This window comes from Crinia signifera, chromosome 6, assembly GCF_055691185.1.
Source record: "Crinia signifera chromosome 6, ASM5569118v1, whole genome shotgun sequence".
Taxonomy (NCBI): domain Eukaryota; kingdom Metazoa; phylum Chordata; class Amphibia; order Anura; family Myobatrachidae; genus Crinia; species Crinia signifera.
Window position 1 is genome coordinate 278527056 of NC_139222.1, and position 26179 is coordinate 278553234.

The 26179-nt window shown below is 46.5% G+C and overlaps 1 protein-coding gene across 1 annotated transcript; it reads left to right on the forward strand.

Annotated features, from left to right (window-relative positions):
• Positions 1-4318: 4318 nt before the first annotated feature.
• On the forward strand, positions 4319-25972 carry LOC146009411 (solute carrier family 2, facilitated glucose transporter member 3-like). The gene is made up of 10 exons (XM_083149742.1): positions 4319-4443; positions 12611-12709; positions 14178-14338; positions 15516-15756; positions 16581-16743; positions 17517-17704; positions 18780-18884; positions 22342-22443; positions 23342-23545; positions 23835-25972. The coding sequence occupies exons 1-10, from the start codon at positions 4429-4431 to the stop codon at positions 24042-24044; spliced, it is 1488 nt and encodes a 495-aa protein (XP_083005868.1). The 5' UTR covers positions 4319-4428; the 3' UTR covers positions 24045-25972.
• The last annotated feature ends 207 nt before the right edge of the window (positions 25973-26179 follow it).

The following is a 26179-nucleotide window of genomic DNA, read 5'->3' on the forward strand; positions in this document are numbered from 1 at the left end:
CGGTGTGAAGAGCGCCCGTAGGGCTCGATGAATCACCTAGTCTATAGTATTTACGGATTCGTATTTTGCTGATGACGTAGGCGGCCGTATTCCACCTTATTTGTATTTAGCGGCCATATATATACGGCCGCTAAATACAAATACGGGCATGCCACCCCTCACCCCCACGGCCATCACCAGCCCCGGGCTCAAAGAAACGGTCCTGGTTCTAGAATTTCACGGAGCAAAACGAGTAGGGGATCTCTCAAGGGCCGGTCCTGGTTCCCAAAATACGGGGGACAAAACGAATAGGGGTACCCCATATTTTTCAGAACCAGCACCAGGCCCAACCAGCCAGCAGGGTAATGCCACAGCCGGGAGAAACTTATATTATAAAATCCTGTAGCCGAAAACATTACCCCCTGACCGGTCAGCCTGGGCAGGGACCTTGGGGGAGTGGGGACCACTCCAATAAAGGGGTCCTCCCCTCCAGAGTTAACCTGCCCAGGCTGTGGGCACTGGGCTGATAGCCATTGTGTGAAAGAAAGATTAAACTATTTGGTTCTGCTGTGGAACTATGAGTCTCAGCAAGCCTGGGCCGCATATTGGGACTTGGATAACCACAAGTCCCAGCACGTGGCCCATTAATGAGCTTGCTGGGACTCTTTGTTCCACAGCAAAACCAATAGCCAAATAAATACACAAAGACACCAGAAAAATAAAACTTTAATACACACAGAGCCCATACATACATACTTTGCTCACCAGGGTCCTCTGACAAAGATCGCATCCTCTTGGGTCCCTGTAGCCATCTACTTACTTGGCAAAATGTATGCGATGCCAGCAGGAACTGGTGGAGCCACAGAAAGTCTTTGTTGACATTTTGCGGCTCCTTCCTCCGAATAGCACTATTGGCCGCCTAGAGGCCAATCAGGAGCCAAGTTGGCCGCTAGGTTGACCTTCCCATTCTCAACCTAATGCTTGTGTGAACCTTCTGACCCTGCTTACCTTAGACGTGTCAACCTTAGCCCTGTTGACTTAATGTATGCTGACTTTTATTATGTCGACCCTAGGACCCATACCCGCTGCCTGCCAGTGCCATAACTAAGTCAAAGTTTTTCAATCCCGAACCCTGGGATTTAAAAATAGCACTGGTTTGGTCTTAATTAACCTGGCTCTACACATTCCAGAATAACTGATCGTTAAACGCGCTGATGAAATGAATGTGCTGCGTGCGTAAGGCATTGAATGCGGTTATGGGGACATGCCAGGAAGGGGAAATTTGCCAATAGGAAAACCACAAATTTGACGACAAAATGAGAAATGTCACCGGGCTCTGTATTCCAGCATGGTTACGGTATAGTGGATCGCCTAAAGAATACTAGGTGCAAACATTAGGTCGATGGACACGTGGCGGACAGTCACCACTTTGACACGAGTTTTTCATGTGTTTTTTATGTTGAATGACACAGGACACTTTATATGCACACAGTGTCCCCTCGCATGGCTCGCATGATTGTAGGTCAGGGTTGCCTACCCTCCTGGAATCGCCGGGAGGTTCCCTAAAAATCGGCCCCCCTCACGCTCCCCCGGGAAGGTGGGCAACCCTCCCAGATACCGCCAGACACCGCATCTCCCCGGCGACATCATTGAAATTACCACGATTAGCGGCTTTTCGTGGGAGTGGGCGGGGCTAAATATGACAATTGCGCCCTTATAGCCACATCCCCTCCTCGGAGACCCACAAATTGCAGGACTTACATGACATTACTGGGGTGAGGCTTGTTGAGTCTACATCAGGCCCCGCCCTCAGAAGTGCTGCTGACAGTCTTTTGGCGTCTAACTAGACGCTGTCAACCACGTGACCGTCAATCTAGATAGCGTCGATCTGGCAACCCTTCGACATGTGCAGAGGAATACACAGTAGGGTACCGTAACCTGCAGAGTCATTCAGTGTTGTAGGATAAGTTATTTTTACATTTCTCAACCCGATCTGATAAGACACTTCCAAACCAGCCCTGATAACCACGTACTTCATAGTGTAATGAGCAGGACCCTCCGTCATTCATGTAATTCTACAGTTGCGGAATATATTAAATAAGCGGGCAAAGAGATCTTTCGCTAGCGCTTGTTTTTAAAAAAACTCTCATCGTGATCGACGTTTGGCAACTGCGCATAATCGTTTATGCGCATGTGCAGCATCTTAGTGCGAGCAGCATTGATTAATTGTTTATTCGCTGGCCGCTCGCACACAGCACTACTGGAGAGGGGAGTTCGGCGACAGGCCGTCGTCACGCCGATATGAACACCTAGCGTTTCATAGGCATTCTAATGGTAATTCAACGGTGACACGAGTGCAGGGGGCGGGCAGATGACGTCAGCTGCCCACCCACTTCCCGTACAGGGAATGTCTTATATCCGCGTGTGTGCACCAATGAATAATTTCTTACCCATGCCCAATCTGGGAATGGATGTTTATGCAAACATCCAATCGCATGCGAGCGGGGTCATTCGCAGTGTGTGTGGTGGGAGTTTGTGCCGGTGGCGATTAAAGGACACGCAAAGCTGTGAATTTCACAGCTTTGCGTGTCAACCAGAATGAGGGTGTTATGGTTCAGGTGTGAGCCCATAGACGTGACCGCCCAAGACCGCTGTTTTGGAAGGCCACAGCAAACCCTACTCAGTCTCTGTTGACGTCTCAAAAGGATGGCTGGCACCTGCGGGGCTAGATCTTCACCTATAATAGCCACGTTTGATGGGGCAAAATAAGTCTGCCCCAACTCCGGTGCCACCAGGTCTTAAATGGGAAAAAGTGCCAGAGATCCGTAATTAGAGTGACAAAAGGAAAGCTAGATAAGGGAACCTAACTGAAACGAATAAAAATATCTGACGACAAACCGCCATAAATACACAAAGCGTAACTAATGGAACACTACCAGTGACCAAATCGCATACATAAGAGAATAACAACGCAATAACACACCACCAAAAGCACAAACCACACAAGAAGATACTGAGAAATGACGCTAAGGGTTAACGGTACGAAATAAAGTAGAGGCGCAATACTGCAGGACTCTCTGCCAAATCCATAGAGAAAATATACAAATGATCGGACCGTTAAATGACAGAAATGACGGTTACAAGAATAATGTAAAGTAACCAGGTCCCCCAAACGGAGAACTTATGGCACCGGAACAGGTACAGGGCTGCTGGGTGGAAGCTCCAGTAGACAGAAAGCCAAAGCAAGCAGGAACCTGGAACAAGCTGAGAGAGGGCAGGCAGATAGCTTAAACAGAACTATCACTGGTAGGGAGGGCTGTGCAGGGCCAACTTCCTTAACAAGGCCAGAATGGGCAATTCCCACTGCAAAATCCTAAATAATCCTAAATAATTTTCAGCTGAGGGGAAGCGTGCTCTCCTGGCGTCCCTTGCACTGTCAGGCAATCACCGAGCATGAGAAGTGACGGCCGCCACCGTCACCTGGCATCCCTGGTTGCCGGGCAAACCAGGAGTATCTCTGTGCATGCATGTGCAGGAAGTATCCGTGATGGTATTGCCATCTTTTTTCTGCCAATATCCCTCCCCGGAAGCTGTACCCCAGCATGTAGGCTTTAATGCATACGAAAAATGTGGTAAATACCCAGATATAGGGGTTTTTACCACATTTTTGCGTTAGTGCATCCGGCCCTTAATCATTTTTGGAACGTTGTTGATGCACCTATCAAGCACTGTTAGGCAAAACAAGTGCCCAACGCATTTCATTCATCCAAAGACTTCTTCAAAGTGTATTTTTTATTGAGATAAGTATAGTAACACTTAGAGAAGTGCTGTAACACTTATGCACTTTTGTTACACTGCTGATGCACATACAGTATCAAGCACTTTTAGGCTAAAACAAGCACAAACGCGTTTCATCCATCCAAAAACTTCTTCAGGGATGTTTTTAAGACAAGCCTATTTTATTTTAAGTGCTGTTATTGGTTTTAACCTAAAATCTTCTCTGTATCTTTGTATGTGTTTTATGGTACTTTGCGTAATTAGCAATTTTTTTTAAATGAATCTTTCTGGGCATGACACTTTTTTATAAACTACAAGCACTTGCACTTTTAGTAGGTCTCGTCCATACACTTGACCACTTATATCTATAAATGCTTTTCTTTGGAAAGCCTGCAGTTTAATCCTTACAAGGTCATGAGAGGATGATCCCCATATCAATTCATCATTAAATAACACAGACTTGGAGAATGGCTAATGATGCAAGCGAGATTAGCACACAGACTCAGCCCTCTTATAGGCTGCAACATTTACTTACTTCTCTCTCACTTGTGTGTAAGGAGGAAGCCGCGCACATTATACCAGAGCCTGTAGTGCTAGAGACAGGATAAAACTTGCCGCCTTATTCCTCTGTTCCCTGCAGCAGCTGCTGGATTTAACCCTAAGTAAGGGAGGATGGAACCCAGAAAGGTATGTTTGTAATGCTGATATTAAATGCACAGGCAGCACATACTTTTTCCTATACAGTGTTACAGTATTACGTTTATGCAATGGGAATAGTAGCAGCGTCTTACTACATAGATGTACCAGGTTCAGTGACAGCCCCGTAGCATCGAGCAGGTTAATCCTGTATAATAATAGGTGATTGTTCTACGCGCCGCTGGACGTTACGGAGCACAGCAGCTTCGAATATTTTATAGATGGGGCGCTGTCTGTAACTCATAGTAATGCACAACTACTGTATATCACAGTGATGGCTAACCTTGACACTCCAGCTGTTTTTGAACTGCACATCCCAGCATGCCTTGTATCAGTTTTAGCATGGCCAAATAGTAAAAGTGATGCAGGGCATGCTGGGATGTATAGTTCAACAACAGCTGGTGTATCAAGGTTAGCCATCACTGGTATAGAAGATTATACAGAACATTTGTAAATGTCATTTATATACTGCAGTGTAAAGCTGGGTATGCTTATGGTAACATGGTAACGATATGCAGGATAACGACCGGTCATAACATCATTTCCATGCATATCGTCCAGTGTGATGGAGCTATATGTCTGTACAAGCAGCTTAATGTGGCGGCAGCTATACTCCAGGATGTGGCCACGGACGATATCGTTCTATGTGTAGTTCTGCTATTTTCTCTTAAAATATTGGTCCATTTTTTGGACGTTATACGTGAAAGGAATCATTAGTGAATGGATTTTGGGCTCTGAGTGTTGTTATTACATGGAGTGTTCTTCGGAAGCTGCTTTTGTAGATAAGTGCAACTGTAAAAGGCAAAATGCATCACATGGCAAGTACAGGATGAGACGCGAGCAGTGCGGGGAGATTAATGTGCTGCGGTGTGAATGTGTTAGTACACGTACAAGTGTTCCTAATTTATACTTAGGAAGGAAGAGTCCTAATACATCCTTCCCATCAGGCAGAGCAGGGCCGGGATGGAATGGGAGCCGATTTTAGCGGCCGGGAAAAGTTGCACGAAGCCGGGCGTTATAATATCTGACTTTTTCCGGAACTATAAAGACGGACATAATTAGAGCTGTTTTTTTTTTTTTTCGGGTGAGTTCTGTTCGGCAATGCTGTAAATCAACTGAATGCACAATTGCAACAAACACATTTGAATATTATTTCTAACCTTTAAAATCCAAAATATACTTTGATCTCTCAAAACACAGGTCATGTGCTGTACATGTGATTGTTAAAATTGTTCCCCGTAAAATGCATCTTAATTGCAGTGCTGTGCGAATAAATGAAAATGATATGCAGCATGCCTACATTCTGTTTAACCCTTTGAGGACCAAATTAATTTGTCAAAATAGGTGTGAAAATTGCCAATCAAACATTATTATTCATCAAAATGACCTGTAATGTGTATACCTTATATAGTAAATATAATCTTTTTTTTTTTTTACACATTTTTCATTTGAATTTATATAACAAATGTAAGCGACTGCCATTTTTAGAGGCTATTTTGCGCATCTCTCCCAGAGAGGTCGGCACTCGAAGGGTTAATTGCAACTGAATGATCTGCATACAAAATGTTGTGCCAAACAGCGTAACATAATTTGGTATGCAGATTCAGTGGCTGCATACCTATATTCTGTGTGTAATTGAGGCGGTACCGGCATACCAAATTACTTGTCCTAGAAAACCTCAATTTTCTAAATCTGGGGGTACAATAAAGAGCTGAAATCTTCCCCTCCAGTGCTGTGTTATGGCACTGTCTAGACCAGGGGTGACCAAACCGGTCCTCAAGATCTACCAACAGTTCATGTGTCTCGGGCAACCTGTGGTCTATGGTGGGAATGAATGCAGCAAGTAATGACTACAGCTGTGCACCAGCTAGGTGGTCTGGGGAATGTGACTGTTAGTAATGACTACAGCTGTGCACCAGCTAGGTGGTCTGGGGAATGTGAGTTAGTAATGACTACAGCTGTGCACCAGCTAGGTGGTCTGGGGAATGTGACTGTTAGTAATGACTACAGCTGTGCACCAGCTAGGTGATCTGGAGGATGTGAGAGTTAGTAATGAGTACAGCTGTGCACCAGCTAGGTGATCTGGGGAATGTGGCAGTTAGTAATGACTACAGCTGTGCACCAGCTAGGTGATCTGGGAAATGTGACAGTTAGTAATGACTACAGCTGTGTACCAGCTAGGTGATCTGGGGATGTGACAGTTAGTAATGACTACAGCTGTGCACCAGCTAAGTGATCTGGAGGATGTGATAGTTAGTAATGAGTACAGCTGTGCACCAGCTAAGTGATCTGGAGGATGTGATAGTTAGTAATGAGTACAGCTGTGCACCAGCTAGGTGATCTGGGGAATGTGGCAGTTAGTAATGACTACAGCTGTGCACCAGCTAGGTGATCTGGGGAATGTGACTGTTAGTAATGACTACAGCTGTGCACCAGCTAGGTGGTCTGGGGAATGTGACTGTTAGTAATGACTACAGCTGTGCACCAGCTAGGTGGTCTGGGGAATGTGAGTTAGTAATGACTACAGCTGTGCACCAGCTAGGTGGTCTGGGGAATGTGACTGTTAGTAATGACTACAGCTGTGCACCAGCTAGGTGATCTGGAGGATGTGAGAGTTAGTAATGAGTACAGCTGTGCACCAGCTAGGTGATCTGGGGAATGTGGCAGTTAGTAATGACTACAGCTGTGCACCAGCTAGGTGATCTGGGAAATGTGACAGTTAGTAATGACTACAGCTGTGTACCAGCTAGGTGATCTGGGGATGTGACAGTTAGTAATGACTACAGCTGTGCACCAGCTAAGTGATCTGGAGGATGTGATAGTTAGTAATGAGTACAGCTGTGCACCAGCTAGGTGATCTGGAGGATGTGATAGTTTGTAATGAGTACAGCTGTGCACCAGCTAGGTGATCTGGGGAATGTGGCAGTTAGTAATGACAACTGCTGTGCACCAGCTAGGTGATCTGGGAAATGTGACAGTTAGTAATGACTACAGCTGTGTACCAGCTAGGTGATCTGGGGATGTGACAGTTAGTAATGACTACAGCTCTGTACCAGCTAGGTGATCTGGGGATGTGACAGTTAGTAACGACTACATCTTTGCACCAGCTAGGTGATCTGGAAAACATGGACCATTGGTAGATCTCGAGGACCGGTTTGGCCACCCTTAATGTAGGGCATAGTAATGACTACAGGCTGTGCACCAGCTAGGTGATCTGGGAAATGTGACAGTTAATAGTGACTACAGCTGTGCTCCAGCTAGGGAGTCTGGGAAATGTGACAGTTAGTAATGACTACAGCTGTGCACCAGCTAGGTGATCCGGGAAATGTGACAGTTAGTACTGACTACAGCTGTGCGCCAGTTAGGTGATCTGGGGAATGTGACAGTTAGTAATGACTACAGCTGTGCAACAGCTAGGTGATTGGAAAACACGGACCATTGGTAGATCTCGAGGACCAGTTTGCCCACCCCTGATGTAGGGCATACATGAATCTACAGAGATTTATTTATTTTATTACCAGATACTTATATAGCGCATACATATTCTGCAGCGCTTTACAAAGAATATTTGAACATTCACATCAGTCCCTGCCCCAGTGGAGCTTACAATCTATATTCCCTACAGCATGAATTCTAGGCCAATTACCATACCAGTATATTTTTGTGGGAACAGTGGCGTAACTATGGAGGGTGCAGGGGGTGCAACTGCTATGGGGCCCGTACCTTTGGGGGGCACAAGGGCTCAGCAGACAATCCCCTGCACCCTTAAGAATGTTTTATTAAGTAGTGTCTTGGCAGTGCAGTGCAGCCGTCCCGTGCCTCATCTCTTTCCTTGCATGCAAATACATAAATACATTAACACTTCTACTGCAACATGGATGTTCCCCAGCTAAACATTGAGATTTTTATCTTTTGCGTGAAAATCAGGTTCCTGCAGAAGCACATCCTGTATACTGTCACCTAGAGGCCAGGCTAGGTACAACATACTGAGATAAAAACAAGCAATGTAGTACACTAGCTGTATTATGTTCATACAGGTATGTATTAGATATACAGCACCAGAAATACCCTAACATTGCTGCCTGTAGGAGAACACCAGACCAGCCACAGACCACTGGGGTATTAGCAGTACTGTGATCCTGCAAACAAGGAATCAATCAAAAGGCTGTGACTCCTCAACTCTACTGGTCCTACAGGTGTCCACACAGTAAGGCTGGGACTGGCGGTTCCACAGCAGTTCAGATCTGTTCTGCAGAGGCAGTGATGACAGACTGTCCTCGCCACCAGCCTGGCGGCAGTCCACCCCGTGCATATAATGGTGGATCCACCATTGACAACAGGCCATGAATGGAACATCTACATTACTGCTTAATGGTTTCTCTTATGCCAGCGATGGTGGAAAGCCGATGTTTCCCTTTCCTTGAGCCCACTGCTTTTTCCCCCCACATTTTCGTTAGTACTGTATATTTTTCTAGATCACATTTCCCATATAAGGCCCGCTCCTCCGCCGCTGCCACCACCAGCTCCGGTCCCCGCTGCCAGCTCTGGCGCTGATTGCATTTGAGGTATCGCATGTGGTTAAAAACCACATGCGATTGCTCATTCAATTTGATAAAAATTATGTGCAGCACATAATATCTATCAATGCGACATTCGACAGTGTGCCTGGCATCGCGCCGAATGTCCCCTTCAAAATGCATGCAATCATTCGATTTATCAGCCAGATGTGGCCGAAATCGAATGATTGCATGCAATATTTTACATATGTATGGGCAGCATTAGATGGGAGCTCTGGTGAAGATGGGACGTTGGCCATAGTATCCAACTAGATTTCTACTTCAAATATATTTAGCACCTTTTAGAAGATAATAGATATATCTGATTGGTTGCTATTGGTAACATCCAGTCTTCAAAAGTGAATTTACAGTAGTTAACCCCCAATGAACAAACCCCCAAAATTTAGTGTGGACCCGTCACTGTCTCATCACTGCTAAATATACCCCCAAACACAAATAACCACATAGACGGATGTTATATAGCCTTGTGCTGGGGAACTAGGCGGACGCTATATATATACGTTACTGTTTTATATTTACATTGTGAAGAAACCAAAAGAGGAACCCAGGGACGTCGGGACAGAGGATATTATTATGTGGAGCACAATGAGTAACACAGGGGAAGATGAGGGGCAGCGCACAGGAGTACGGGCAGGGAGTCCATGCTCATGAGAGCTTATACTCTAATGTAGGGGGAGGCTTCGTCTGTTTTACGTCACAGGAACCAGGGGACTTCTGTACCCATCACACGTCATTATAGTATCTGGTAGGGACAATCCCAATTTTATTGAAGACTAAAATGTAGTAGTCGGGAAAGTCCCTATTTTTCAATGCAAACCATTGAACAGTGTAACCCCTCTGATTCTGTACAGTATATTAAATACTTATATGTATTATGGTCCTTATTCTGATTGACTCGCAAGGATGCAAAAGTCCACCAGACGCCGCCCTCCACCCACAGTGTCTGTCGTAGTAAAAATTCTGTTTTATTTTGTTATTGTTTAGCAATTCCCTCAGCCTGTAGACACTTTGTTATGTGCTCCATTACCCATGTGATTTTTTTTTTATAAGAAGGGTTTGCATATACCTAAAACTGTGATTATCCTTTACTTAACTTATATGTATTGTTGGTGTTGTCCAGAATAAGAGGTTGGTGTATGGCGTGAGTGAGGGAGTGTTTGTGGATGGATGTGTGAGTGATGGTGGAGGGTGTATGGATGGAGGGTGAATGTTGGTACGAATCATTAGCCAGTCAAGTAGGGAAAGATGAGGGGTTTCTTTGTACAGGATTACAAAATGACAGAGGAGTCATATTGAGGAGTCTGACCATGTTTTCAGATGTAAAGATATTTCTATGTAAAGATGTGCAGTTCATTTTTTTATTTTTATTTATACGTGTCTATATATTTATATATTTTTTTGTATACAGATAGTGGTAGATGCTCAATTAGTTCAGTAATATTACCCAGAAGCAAGGTTAAATACTGAGTAAGTAAACAAGACATTGTTTACTTACTCTATATTTTTTGTATAAAAGGTTGCAAGTGCTTAATAAAACATGCCCATTACCCATGTCTTTACTCCCCCCGTTACCCATCTGTGCCTCTACTCCAACCATTACCCATGTGTTTCCCCCATTACCCATGTGTGCCTCTACACCTCCATTACCCATGTGTGCCTCTACCCCACCATTACCCATGTGTGCCTCTACCCCTCCATTACCCATGTGTGCCTCTACCCCCTCCCCCCATCTGTGCCTCTACTCCCCCCATTACCCATCTGTGCCTCTACTCCAACCATTACCCATGTGTTTCCCCCATTACCCATGTGTGCCTCTACACCTCCATTACCCATGTGTGCCTCTACTCCCTCCATTACCCATATGTGTGCATCTACACCTCCATTACCCATGTGTGCCTCTACTCCCTCCATTACCAATGTGTGCCTCTACTCCCTCCATTGCCCATGTGTGCCTCTACCCCCCCATTACCCATGTGTGCCTCTACTCCCTCCATTACCCATGTGTGCCTCTACTCCCTCCATTACCCATGTGTGCCTCTACTCCCTCCATTACCCATGTGTGCCTCTACCCCCCCATTACCCATGTGTGCCTCTACTCCCCCCATTACCCATGTGTGCCTCTACTCCCTTCATTACCCATGTGTGCCTCTACTCCCTCCATTACCCATGTGTGCCTCTACCCCCCCATTACCCATGTGTGCCTCTACTCCCCCCATTACCCATGTGTGCCTCTACTCCCTCCATTACCCATGTGTGCCTCTACTCCCTCCATTACCCATGTGTGCCTCTACTCCCCCCATTACCCATGTGTGCCTCTACTCCCTCCATTACCCATGTGTGCCTCTACCCCCCCCCCTTTAACCAATTGTGCCTCTACTCCCCCCATTACCCATGTGTGCCTCTACCCCCCATTACCCATGTGTGCCTCTACCCCTACATTACCCATGTGTGCCTCTACCCCCCCATTACCCATGTGTGCCTGTACCCCCCCATTACCCATGTGTGCCTCTACCCCTCCATTACCCATGTGTACCTCTACCCCCCCCCCATTACCCATGTGTGCCTCTAATCCCACCATTACCCATGTGAGCCTCTGCCCCCTCACAACCCATGTGTGCCTCTACACCTCCATTACCCATGTTTGCCTCTACTCCCCCCATTACCCATGTGTGCCTCTACCCCCCCATTACCCATGTGTGCCTCTACTCCCCCCATTACCCATGTGTGCCTCTACCCCCCCATTACCCATGTGTGCCTCTACCCCCCCATTACCCATGTGTGCCTCTACACCTCCATTATCCATGTGTGCCTCTACCCCCCCCCCATTACCCATGTGTGCCTCTACCCCCCCCATTACCCATGTAAGCCTCTGCCCCCTCACAACCCATGTGTGCCTCTACCCCCCCCCATTCCAATACCCATGTTTGCCTCTACCCCACTGTTACCCATGAGTCCATCTACCCCACTGTTACCCATGAGTCCATCTACCCCACTGTTACCCATGAGTGCCTCTACCCATGTGTGGCTCTAACCTATCCCCCATTACCAAAGTGGGCCTCTTCTCCCCCCCAATTACTTATGTGTGGCTCTAACCACCGCCTCACCTGCTCTGTGGCAATACAACAAACAGGCTGGTTTGGATGCCTCAATGATTTTGTTTGCTAATCAGCCAATTAACATGATAGCGAAATGATTCCTACCCTATCTTACTCGGAGGATCCCAAGGAACATTTCAAACCCCATCCATTCTGGTTCAGTAATTCCTGAGTTTATCGTGAACATTTAAAGAACTATGTTATGCACAGCATTAACCCTTTGCGGTTAGTCAGACTCTACAGGCCTGGTGCTATGATCAGGTCCAGTGCCGAACTGATGTCGACGCCGTAAAGCAATGCGATTATATGCTATTCCAGTAAGCTGCTGCCCTCTACTGTCACTTCTGTGTACTTCTTGTTCCAAAAGAAATGTGCCTGGTGGAAGAAGGGATACTACAGTTGGTCCGCAATATGGTGCTACTTGATGGTCAATGTGGTACATGTAGGCTGTAGTATGTAACACGTGTGTTTCTATTCTCTCTACAGGGCAGGATTACGTGTTCTCTGGTCTTTTCTGTGCTGGTCGCAGCAATTGGCTCCCTTCAGTTCGGGTACAATACAGGAGTAATCAATGCCCCGCAAACGGTAATATCACTGTGTTCTATATCTCTGGGGCTGAAATATATACTGATGGATACTGAGTCACCAGGGAGGCGTATAGATAATATTCATTGTACAGACATGTCTTCCTCTGTGTGAGACGCGCTGCCCTAACTCGCACTTATTATGAAACTTCATGACTTGCAGGGACATTCCCACATGATAAATTAACCTGAAACACAATTTCTCTGCACTGTAGGAAAAGCTGGGGTACTGCAGATTACACCTGCATTACACATGGACTTTTTTTTTTTCTGGCACGGCGCCCAGATTTTTTACGGACGCTAACGTAGTGAAATCGCATCGCATGCACTTTTTGCATGACATGCGATTTTCCATATTTTCATATATTTCAGTAAAAGTTACAGTTCTTAGTTAACACATATCGTCTTTACTGTCTCATATGTATGATATGGCTGGTGTGAAAACACCCCCACTATCCACACCACCCCGAAGCGTGGCACGCGTCCTCCCACCTTTTCATACCCCCACTATCCAAGTCGGCTTGGAGTCGACTTTATATAGTGTGGCGAGCCCGAAGCGTGGCGAGCGCAGCATTACTTTACATGATGCGCTCGCCACACTATATAAAATCAACTCCATGCTGACGTGGATAGTGGGGGTATGAAAAGGTCGGAGGACGCGTTCCGCCGCCCCTCGTGGAGCTTGCTGCGCTCGCCATGCTTCGGGGTGGCGTGGATACTGGGGGTGATGCAATGGCATAGTAAGCACCCATCACATCGCATGGGTGCTTATACAATGAAAGATCGCATCGCATTTGGTGCCATGCGATCCTATGCGATATTTCATTGTATAAGCACTCCTGTGCATTTAATATGGACATTGCATCGCATCGTACAGCACTATACACTGTACGCAATTTTCCTACGCAGAATAGCCCCCTAAGCAATCTGCTTAGTGGGCGCCGTGCTGGGAAACAAGTACCTTTTTTTTTTAAGTCTCTTGTGCATCATACACAATTGTCATTAGGGCCAAATTTTTTCAAGTAATACTTGCGGCTAAATCACCGAAAACACCCGTATTATTAAGTATCCCCCTAATGTATCAAAGGGGACTGCAGCAGGAATCTCCGATCCCTGCTGCGATACCCCCTTCACCACCGCCGGCCGTATCCCAAATAGGGGGATGCGAAGCTGCCCGATGTATGAACATTGGGCAGCCCGGCTTCGCACCCCTGGGCTATCAACATTCTGATATGGCAATAGCCAATTGTAGCCGATGGGCGGCCCCATCGGCAGTGCGGTCAGCGGGGGTCAGGGCATAACCGCGCATGCGCAGACCCCCGGCTTCCGGCTCCGTGCATCGCAGGGATGGACTCTTTTCGGAGTCCTGTCCCTGCGCCTGGCAGGTCATACATTCGGGTAATATGATTTTTTATGCTTTGACTTGTTAACTTGATAAATCAGACGTGTACTTTGGTTGTTTACCACAGATCATCACGAATTTCTATAACGAGACATATGAACGGCGATACAACAAGCCGATGTCCCTTAGCCTGCAAACCTCACTATGGTCCCTCTCCGTATCCATATTCGCTGTGGGTGGAATGTTCGGCTCCCTCTCCGTGGGATACTTCGCAAACCGCTTCGGAAGGTGAGGCTGCGCCTGGACTCGTGGGGGAAGAACTAGAGGAGGGAGAGAGAGGCTGCTGATGAGTGGTCATCTCTGGACCATAACTGCCTTTTGTATTTTCCTTTCCTGGGTGAAGCACAGAGAAGAGATGTAGGTGGGCCTTGATGGGGCTGAATTAATTGGACCATTGGTCACCGCCCCCTAGCTGCAACGAATCACGCATAATTGAACAGACCAAAATCATGTGATTACAATAGAATTACATTACTAGGCCCCACCCCCTCTACACTGGCAGCAAATCCCAGTATCAATCACTGCACTGCACTGGAAAGTGGGTGGGATATCCACTCTATCAGGGGTGCGGTGGACTACCTGAAAAATATGGTGTCTCCTGCATGACATTGTCTATTATGCTGCGTTCTCATTGCCGCCCCTGCAAAATCCCGGGTTTTTCTTGCCGGATTTTTGGCGGGGCACAGAGCTTCTCAGCTCAAGAGACCCCTTCATACTGCACCTCAGACCCGGGAATTTCCTGTGTCTGCCCCCTTCACACTGCTTTCCATGGTCTGCCTTCCAACAAGTGTGTGGAATTTGATTGGGTCTTGGGAAATTTGTACAAATTGCTGTAATTGGCTGTTTAAAACCAGCATTTATATGCTGTCTGTCACATATCACATGATTACATCCCCCAATGAGTTTGTTTTTTGGCATCATGTGTGAAAACCCGGGTCTAAACTGTTCACACTGCCATACACATGTGTATTACCCAGGAAAAACCCTGCAAAAAACCTGTGTGTAATTCCCAGGGCATACTACCCAGGAATTTCACAAAGACCCTTTAACACTGAGGCAGGACAAGGGAAATTACTGCTTGCCCTGGCAAAAACCCGGGTTTTTGCAGCAGTGAGAATGGGGTATTATCCATACCATAACTCTGTGCACTTGCCGGGTAACCTGGAACATGTCACTTTCTGGGTGGTCTGAAAACTGTGACAGTTATTTGCACCTACCCACTAAACAGGTTTTTTTTTATGTAAAATGTTCACACTTTTGCCTGGTTGGAACCGGGTACATCGGCTAGCTTCTTATTATAAAATGACCCTTTCAGTACTTCATATACCTACAAGATATATGTATTATGTATATATGTATTATACTGACAAACACTGTGCACACTGTCCTCATGTCTCTATACTAGGAGGAACGCGATGTTGCTGGTCAATATCTTTGCCCTGGTGGGAGGAGCGCTCATGGCTCTCTCTAAAGTAGCCTGGTCCCCGGAGATGATCATTATTGGAAGATTCCTCATTGGCATTTTCTCTGGATTCTGTACCGGTCTAGTGCCAATGTACATCGGGGAGCTGGCGCCAACTGCATACCGCGGAGCCCTGGGGACGCTAAACCAGCTTGGCATTGTGATTGGAATATTGGTGGCACAGGTAGGTACCATGGAGTGTGGTAACGTAGTGACATTTTATTACGTGAAAATTGAACTGGACTATATAATGCTGTCTATGATATTATGTAATACAGGGTTGCCAATTTTGAGGCTGCCATCTCCAGGAGGTAGGGGGCAGGCAGATCAAGAAAGGGGGTGGGGCTATTTAAATGAATGCACAAGTCGTTGCATCGTCGTTGGCCACGTTTCCCACTGTGTAGTTCCTGTATTTCAGCAGGGATACCTCTAACTTTTACCAAGTGGGGCACCACCACGCTATCATCCCAAGCAGAGGCTTTTCAGCCTTCTACGCCCCCTAAGCACCACCTTGAGATACTGAGCACCTAGTTATGCCCACCTCCAGTTTGCTGGGGTCCTTATGCAAACTCAATGCTGCAATATCCCCTGTCACAGGGGTTCTCTATGTCACGCCATCTGTTCTCCAGTCCTTTGTGGCAGACAGGGGGGAATGATGGAAACGGAACTGCTGCACAGTCGGGGTCCTTTCACGGAATAATCAGCAATTGCAGCCTACCAAGAGTAAGTGGGACTCCAAATAAAACGCGTTTCGCCGTTCCCTGGGCGGCTTTATCAATCAGGATTGATTCAATTAGAATCTACTTCTTATTTATTTTGCACCTTCTAGAATATGATAGTAACTGATTGGTTGCCCCTAGCAACATCCCACGTGAATTAGAACTGTCATCTTAGTACATATACCCCACTTGTGTGGCATTACTGGGGCTAACGGGTAGATGCTGCTTTGTCCGCCTGTGACTCCAAATGACACGACCTCTGATTCTTTGATCATTCCTCCTGCATTAGATCTTTGGCCTGGACTTTATCCTGGGTTCCGATACACTATGGCCCGTCTTACTTGGACTAACTGTTCTCCTGTCGATCATCCAGTGCGCGCTGCTGCCGTTCTGTCCGGAGAGTCCCCGTTATCTGCTCATTGTCAAGAAGGAGTATGTGGAAGCTGAGGCCAGTGAGTATTGAAGGCCATTATAATGGATATGCTCTGTGTGGGGGGCGTTCTATCAAGCCGTGAAGAGTGATAAATGTGCATTCCGATCCAATCATTTGAATGGGTTTTAAAAATTCTACTGCCCCCCACCTGCAGCTCCACAGGATGCTCCCGGCCTCACTGCCGCCCATTTGAGTAAATGTGGGGGGTGGCCAGTTTGGGGAGGTGGATGCCTTTTTATGTATTAAGGACAGTGGATATCCCGACAGGGGCTCTGATGGCAGCCTACACCTCCCCGCTAGTGCTCAACTCCCGCCGATTAAGCCAACCCCCCCCTCCCGCCGCCTAACCCTATCTCCAAACCTATAAGCGTTCCCTAAAAACTCATCTCTTTAGACAAGCTTATCAAATTCTGGAACCAGTCACGGAACCTTGCATTCTGGTGGAATCGATGCAATGACGAATACAGTATCTATCCTTATGTATCAATGCCTATTTTCCTATAGATTGTAAGCTTGCGAGCAGGGCCCTCCTTCATTTTGACTGTCTGTAAATACCCCATTTGTTGTATCATTGTCTCCTTTGGAAAGCGCAACGGAATATGCTGCGCTATATAAGAAGTTAATAAATAATAATAAATAATCCTCCCTTGTCGCAGCCTACACCTCCCCGCTAGTGCTCAACCCCCGCCGATTGAGCCTAAACCCCCCTCCCGCAGCCTAACCCTCCCTTGTCGCAGCCTACACCTCCCCGCTAGTGCCTAAGCCTGTGATTTACCCAGTATGTGCTTCCAGTCCTACAGAGAATACGTGGCACCCAGGATGTAGCCAGCGACATTGAGGAGATGAAAGAAGAAGGTGAACGGATGGCCCAGGAGAAACCTGTGTCCTTTATAGAATTGTTCCGGTCCAGACAGTATCGTCAGCCGATTATCATTGCTATAGTCCTACAGCTGTCACAGCAGTTATCCGGCATCAATGCGGTGAGAAATTCTGATTCATATCTCTATCAAATATCCTAACTCATAACTATCTGTCTCCACTCTATATGGAGCTACAGACATATGATGCTCCTGCATTGTCCAGCCTCTCACTAAGCCGCTTGGCAAATTCGATACCTACAGTATAACCGCCGTTACTCTTCAATAATTGATCCTGGGTCAACCCCCCCCCCCCCCCCCTGGCAGTCCGGGACGGATACAGGGGGAGGCAGATGGTACCAGGGCAGCGTGCGGTCTGGCCAGAGTGAAGTGCCCGGGGGCTGTGGGTGGAGCGGGAAGTGTCCGGGAAGCACTAAGTGAGCGGACACAGCGACCGCTGATTGGCTGAGAGAGAGAGAGAGAGCACTCTCAGCCAATCAGTGGCCGGCCTATCTTTTGAATTTAAAAATTCTGCCAGCGCTGTCCACTCACCCAGCACTTCCTGGACACTACGGACTGATCGCTCCGCCACTGCTCCCACAGACACTGGGAGCTTCACGCTTCCCAGATACCACCTCGCCTCCCCCTGTATCCGTCCTCCGGCTCCCGCAGGTTACAGCACCGGGTCCCTGCGCCCCTATGGAGCCTGCTCCCCCCTGCCACCGCTTGGGCTGCGGAGCCCTTGTTACGCCAGTGCAGCTAACATACATTACTGACTAATTAGGTTCATGGTGACACAGTTTTAAGTGATCAAATGCTGGACCATGTGAAATATGTCCGACTGAGTCCATGTGGAGAATGGAAATGGCTGCTTGCAGCTTCTTTGGCCCAGAATGCAATTCTCAGCTAGCTACAGAGGGCTAAGTGGGACAAACTACTTCAACCGAGAATTAGATCTGTGTTGACCACTGGAGGGAGTTAATTATTCAAATCACAGAAACAAATGAACACCACAGAGACCTATGCCGAAAGGATTGACAAGCACAGACCTCTCTTCCCTCTGCCACACGTGTCTTGCCCTTACTAACCAGCCTTCATTCCCTTCGTCCCTCCTTCACCTCCATTTTGTCCATTGCCACACCCTGATCTTCCCCTTGTTTTCCCTGTCTTATATTGTTTCCATCTTTTATCCTCGCAGGTTTTCTATTATTCCACCAGAATCTTCGAGGATGCCAAAGTCCCTAACCCGGTTTACGCCACCATTGGTGCTGGAGTGGTGAACACAGTGTTTACCGTGGTATCGGTGAGTTCACTTTGTGTGATGGGTTGGGGAGTATGTTCTCACCCCAGGACTAAATGGGTGCTACATTATATAGCATGGGAACTTTTGTTAGCTCCCTCTTTTGACCATTAATTTGTCTACCTTTTGAATGTCAACTATCGGGTGTCAATCTATCGACTATTTAGCCACTGTCGATCATATAATTCACACCCTTCTCATTAATTTCCAACTTACCATTCATCAGAGTTGCGGAATACAGGGATTGTAATCTGATAGTATAAGAGACATTGGGCCCAAGTCTGAATACGGATGTTTGGGCTACTGCGCATGCACGAGGCCCCGGCTGTGATCGGTTTCGGCAAATATTTATCTGTACAAGCCGATCACAGTGTGATTGACACGGGGTGGGTGTGTGTAGGTGGACCCCGACCGTTTCATGGGCGTGCCCGTAAAAACAGTGGGTGTGCCCAATGAGATGATGGGAGTGTCTGGGAAAATGCAGGCGTGCTTATGTCTGCTGGAGGAGGGTGGATGATTTCAGCGGCCGGAAGCGGCTGTTTTGTTCTTGGCCGCCGAATGAGTCAAGGGCTTCGTACCGGGGACAAGAGGAAAAATAATTCACTGGTGGGTATAAATCTAATGAATTTTTCCATTCACACATCTATTCGCAAGCCTGGCAAAATCGTTCGCACGGTGGGAGTTTGCGGGGCTGGAGACCTGTACTCACGGTGGCTAAATTTGTCCGCAGGTCTGAATCAGGCCAATTCTTTCAACCAATCTTCTGCTGCATATATTTATCTTCATCTGGCTGAACAGTATACCTCATTAAGTCAACACATGAAATAGGTCGACATGCCTAAGGTCAACAGGATTAAAAGGTCGACGCAAGCATTCATTTTGACAATAGCAATGTCAAAAGGTTGACATGACTTTTAAACTTTTGTTTTTTTGAGACGAAATGTGCCGACAGGCGGTATTACATACCCTACCATCCACTAGGGCAGTGGTTCCCAACCCTGGTCCTCAAGTACCCCCAACAGTGCACGTTTTCCAGGTCTCCACACAGAGGGCCTTATTCTGGTCTGTGCGTACTTTCCCGCACTCTTTCGGATGGCGTTTTTTAGCCGTCTGCGCATGCGTGGGTAACGCTATGCGCATGTGCCACGCAAGGTCTCCGTACTTGTTCTCACCAATACCGTACAGAAATGTGCACCGCATTCACTCGTGAAATATGGGCGTAATATGGGCATCATTCGGAACTACACAGGGGCGTAGTTTCAAAGTGGGCTAAACTGGGCGTAAACATGGGCGTACACGAGGGAGTGCACTAATTCTGGTACGCGTACATTCGGACAGCACACCGAATGCACGTGAACAAAAAGGCAGGAAACATGCGGTCTTCATAAGCAAGTATTGCTTTGCGGACACCACTCGGTCATGCGCTAGGCATTCGGAACGCCCAATCAGTACGGGCGCACCTCAACCAATGTCAGCTGAACACAATACAATCCACTCCTTTACTCATTACTCATTAATTACACTCTTGTCATTGCTTCAATTGGAACCATTGCAGCTTAAATGGACCATTACTAAACACACAAATATATGCTGCATTTTTGACACACATTTACACTGCAAGCAATGGACAGAACTTCCTATCACTAATATAAATATACATGTCACTTGTACATTTACCAATAAATGTAATAGTGGTGATTTTTGCGGAAATACACCGCATTGGTGCGTACGGGCAGGTTCCCGTCCGTTCTGACGCAGTAAGACCGTGCATACGCTGTAAGACCGTGCAGAATATGTGTGTGTCCACCGCACACGCAAAGGTTTGGATGTCATCCGTAAACACACTCCCTCTTCTTAAAGAGTGAGTCCGTCCGAATGCGGAGGACCGGTGGGCGTTTCTTCGTACGATGTCCGCACAGCGTGGCATGCGGACCTCTCCGAAATAAATCGGAAATATACGCACCAACCAGAATAAGGGCCAGAATCACAAGTGACATAATTAGCTCCACCTGTGGATCTTTTAAAATGTGTCTGAATAATGCCGGGTGACCTGGAAAACGTGCACTGGTGGGGGTACTTGGGGACCAGGGTTGGGAACCATTGCACTAGGGCATGGAGGGAGAATAGAATAGTGTGTCAAGCGCAGCAAGGCACTGTGCCCGAAGCATGGCGAATGTCCATGTCGACTATGTTGACATTTGAGACAAAAAATATGAAAAAATCATGCCGACCTTGCCCGCAGCGGCCTAATGATTTTGTCGACCTTAGGCATATCGACCTATTTAATGTGTTGACCTGAGCCATGTCGACCACCAGTGGTTGACCCAGTGCACGTTGATGTAATATTGGTTGACCTAATGACCCTTACCCGGCTGTAATGTTAATACCAGTAACGTGGGGGGGAGAGGAGACACATAATGGTCTGGGCCTGCGTATTCCAGGAATGTGCATATGGGGGAAAGCTGCTTAGCTGCACGTATAGGGGCTACATGCCTGCACACGTATAAATGGGCTCATCTAGCTATTCTGTGCAGCCTTACCGCTAGGCCCGTCTGCATGCCTGGATAGCGTGGATGGCTCATATACCGGGAGAGAGCAAAGGTGCATACGTATATCGATGCACCATCGGCCAGTGTGAACTATCGATATATCTGTGAATGGCGTAGGGGCTACATGCCTGCACAATGTGTGAAGATATATCTGATATATTGCCGCTTCGTGCTGTGTGCGCGGGCGATCCGCTGACCAGCCATACAGCCACGCCAGGAGCCGCCGGTCATTGAAAGCTCAGTGGTGTGGAGCATGCAAATGGTCCTGCCTATTTGTGAGGGCAATGCGTGTGGAGAACAAGCTGGACGATCCGTCTGTAGATATATCTGCTAGTGTGTAACCAGCGCTAGGTGAATAATCAGGCAAATCTCTCAGGAAAAGGAATCTACAACACACAGTGGCTTAGGAAACATATATATTATATATATATATATATATATATATATATATATATATGATTGGTAGTTGCAGGCAACCTGTAAATTAAAAAAAAGAAATAAAAAAACAGGATTTTTGGTACTCGTATCCTTTTGATCCTAGTAGGCCAGCCCCCTATTTAAATGAAGCTTCAATCATACAATCATGCAGCAGATGGATTGTATGACGGATTGTGAGTACATTGTGTGTCCAAAAACCACCAAAGACTGCCGGGGATTTGAAGAGAAATAAGCAGCGTGCAATGCGACGCGTTATCGGGCAGATCGCATCGCAATTGCATTGCACCGCACGCTCCTATCGCAGGGTGTATGGGGACCTTAAGATCGTTCTTTCTGATGTATGGCCACCTTTAGTTTACGGTTACAATGAAGGAACGTACTGTATGAACTGTGTGTAATGTATATGAAATGCATAGAGCCATAGGTGATCTGTCCACAGCAGCCTTCCTGATCATTCCTCTTGTCCGTTTCAGCTTTTGATCGTAGAACGAGCTGGGCGCCGGACTCTGCATCTCCTAGGTCTCGGAGGAATGGCGGTGTTTGCTCTCATAATGACAATTGCTCTCCGTCTCAAGGTGAGAACATGGTTAGAAGCGCCTTGAGTCCTGGTGGAGACTATATAAATAAAATAATTATAACTATTTACCCATCTTCTTGCACTTACACAAGCGTTACCGTTGCCTCATATATTATTATGCAAAGCTGATTCCCAGACACCGCTATTCACCAAACTCCTGGCTATGTCCACATTTAAGTCATCTTGACATTGTGAAACCACCGTTCTTCTGCACTCTAGGTTTTTTCTAATTCTTCGAGTCATCCATCTTTTATTACTAAATATTTATGTAAATAATTACTGGCCCCAGTAATGGGTAGCCAATCAGAATTTACTTAGCACCTTCTAGAACAGGCATGTCTAAACTACACATCCCAGCATGCCTTGCCATAGTTTTTGCATTCCCTAATAGTAAAACTGTGGGCGTGGAATTAATTTTAGAAAGTGTGGCGAGCGCGAAGCACGGCGAGCACCGCAAGGGGACGCGTATCTTCGTGCGCTCGCCACGTTTCGGGCTCAGTGGCTCGCCACACTTTCTAAAATTAACTCCACACCCGCGTGGACACTGGAGGTAGGACGTGGATAGTGGCCATATGATCCTTTATCTATCAGCTGGGCTCCAGTTACGTCATTTGCATAACTTACGTCATTTACGTAAGTTACGTAGTTTACGTAGCCAGCATAGTGGTGTATTGGTATTCTCAATACACCACTACGCAAATTACGTAACAGGCCCAACTAACATATAAGTACAGACAATTTAATTTGACCAAATTTCTGCCCCTGCTGTTTGTTCCATCACAGACTTACTGCAAGCCAGACAGTTCTTTTACATATCGACGATTTTTGATGGTTCAAACTCATGTACGTAATGTTTGTTGTGTTTCACTGTTATCACTTTGTGTTCTGCTCGACAGGATGCTGCCGTAGGATGGAGTTACGTCAGCATTTTTGTCACTTATGGATTCGTGGCTATGTTTGAGTTTGGCCCCGGGCCCATTCCCTGGTTCATCGTGGCTGAGCTCTTCAGTCAAGGTCCCCGGCCGGCAGCCATGGCTGTGTCTGGGTGCTCAAACTGGACAGCAAACTTCCTTGTGGGGATGTTATTTCAATATGCAGCGGTGAGTAGGTGCTGGGAGGGAGAGGGTGGTAAAGGTGTGCGGGTGGATGGGCAAATTTTGTACAATGACAAAGAAATAAATGGCAAAAGCGTAATAAGAACATCGTATAGGTCATATGGTGACCAGCCAAGTTCTTATCTTTGGTCCAAACTGTTGATAGCTACATGGTAATGTTAAAGGGACCACCATTAAAGACAACAACATATTCTGTAGATACATTATACAGGGTCCACATATTATAACTTTCTCTTTATTTCCATCTCCACTCTGCTTTATTTCTCTATTAAAGGATGGATGTGGTCCATATGTGTTCCTCATCTTCATGGGTCTGCTGATATTGTTCTTCATCTTCACCTTCTTCAAAGTCCCTGAGACAAAGGGCCGGACATTCGAAGAAATTGCTCTTGCTTTCCAGAGTAAGAAGGGCATGGAACCCACTAGCAAACGTAACAGTGTGGAATTAACTGGGGTCAAAGCGCCTGGGGAACCGATGGAATAAGGGGAGCAGGGGTGATTGACCCCTCTCTTACCTCTACTGAACATTCTAACACTTAACCCGTAGACAAGCAGATCCTCAGCGTTGATGCTGTTTTTGGAGCAGGCTGATGGTTTAAAGAAACATTTGTGCAGAAGATTTAAAAAAATTGCTCTGCGTGACTTAAGCCAATTGGATTACTCTCCAGAAAGTCTATTGGGTTATTACAAGCAGACTTTGGGCATGATGGATTGGGAAAAGTTACTACAGTAGTATTTGTATGGCTAACTCTTCAGGTCTCCGGACGAATGCACTTTCCTCCTGCAAACCCACCATAGGTCAGAAACAAAGTTGCCGTTTCTTTATGATACAGCTGAAACCCGATTTACTATGATAGTAGGAATAATGCGAGGATCGGTGTGGCTTCCCACTCTGTGTTTTCCTCAACAGCTGTAACAGCCCCGTCTTTTTTGATCACATGGTCATAGCCCAATTCCTAACCAGAAACGCCCCTTTCGCGCAAAGCGAGATAGGGCCAAGATCCGCAGCCCTAGAAAAATCCGGCAAAGAATTCAGTGTAATACTACAGTACTGACCATCAGATGTCATCATTACCGTGGTTACTAGTGTTCCCTCTAAGCTTCTTTTTAAGACCTCAAAATGCACCCTGCCCTATTTGTGTGTCGAACTATGTGCCCTTACGCTGCCCCCCACCGCGCTGACATGTTGCTGAGATTTTTCAGTGTATGCAATCATGTGTAATGGGCATTATGTTGTGAGGTATAATGTGTAAGAGGCATTACAGTGTGTGCCCTAATGTGTAATTGTCATTACGACAGAATATGTAATGGACATAGCAGAGTATGACAATGTTTAATGGACGTAATCCTAGTGCAATGTCCAATTTTTTATATGTTTTTTTTTTTCTAAGGTAAATTTCTAATATAAAAAGTGCCCTGCCTGGTCGTCAGCACCCTGCCCTAAAAAAATCCTAGACTGAACACTAGTTACCATAAAACCACTATGTGACGAGGTGTGACATTGCCAAATATTGGAGAACCACCACCTTGTTCCTCGTCAGCACACACCAATGAATGAGCGAAGAGAGCGTGCGTAATTCAACAGCCAACTGTATTATTAAAATATTTATTCTAGGTGTATTGTAAAAATATATTTTTCTACAATTTTATTTTTTATTTTGCTCGCTTTAAAGATCACCCCCTTTTTTTTTTTGGAGAAATGTTACAATAGTTATTCGGAGCTGATCCCTGCTGTGCGAATTCGAACAACTGCGTGTGAGTACGGATCATATTGCTCATACGCTAGGCTAAACAGCGACAAAAATCAGTGTCCAATCCAATCGCAATGCCCTCGCAACTTGACTGACAGGAAGCTGCGGTTTGTGGGCCATTTTCTGGGAGTGTCAGGAAAAAATGCAGGCGTGCCCAGGTCTTTTCAGGGAGGGTCTGTGATATCAGCGCCGGCCTAACCCGCCTGAGTCTGCAGCACAGTTGTAGAAGGGTTCGAAGTTAATAACACTCGGAAAATCATTAGCAGGTGAGTGAGTTGCATATGGATCTGCAGATGGAATGCGAATGGCGATCCATTCACAAGTCAAGCGCAGGCTTGTGCAGGGCGGGATTAAGACGCTGTTAGGCCAGCAGCTATCTGATCGCAGGCCTCCGCAACTTCGCACAGCAGCAATCAGGTCTGAATCAGGCCCATAGATCATCGCTGTTGTTTTAGCCTAATAAATGACAGCGTAAACATAATACAAAAGCACAGACGTACTAAATAACACAACACAGGAGTTCTCATCACGGACTTACTAGACGGACTGCCAATACTCATCTGTCACGTCGTACAGTATCATGGACAGTAGGTATCTGTTATGTACACAGGACACCAATAATGATTTCTGAATAATGACATCTCTTTTATGATTAAAAAACAACTTTTCTCCAAGTAAACTTTTTGTTTTCCTGAATGCTTCATTGGGTATGGGTCATAGGGGTCGATCCTGGAACACTCGTAGTGATCAAATTCATCCCCTGCCCTCAGGGGCAGATTGGGAACTGAAAGTGGCCCTGGAAAAATTTCTAGGTGTGACCTCACAATGGATATTGCTGGGCCTCCAATAGGTCGACATGGAAAGGGTT

Bases quoted from the DNA above. Each gene is read 5' to 3' on its own strand.
- LOC146009411 (XM_083149742.1), top strand. The intron at 17,705-18,779 runs GTGAGAAATTCT...TTATCCTCGCAG, and splicing joins AGTTATCCGGCATCAATGCG to GTTTTCTATTATTCCACCAG. The intron at 23,546-23,834 runs GTGAGTAGGTGC...TCTCTATTAAAG, and splicing joins TGTTATTTCAATATGCAGCG to GATGGATGTGGTCCATATGT.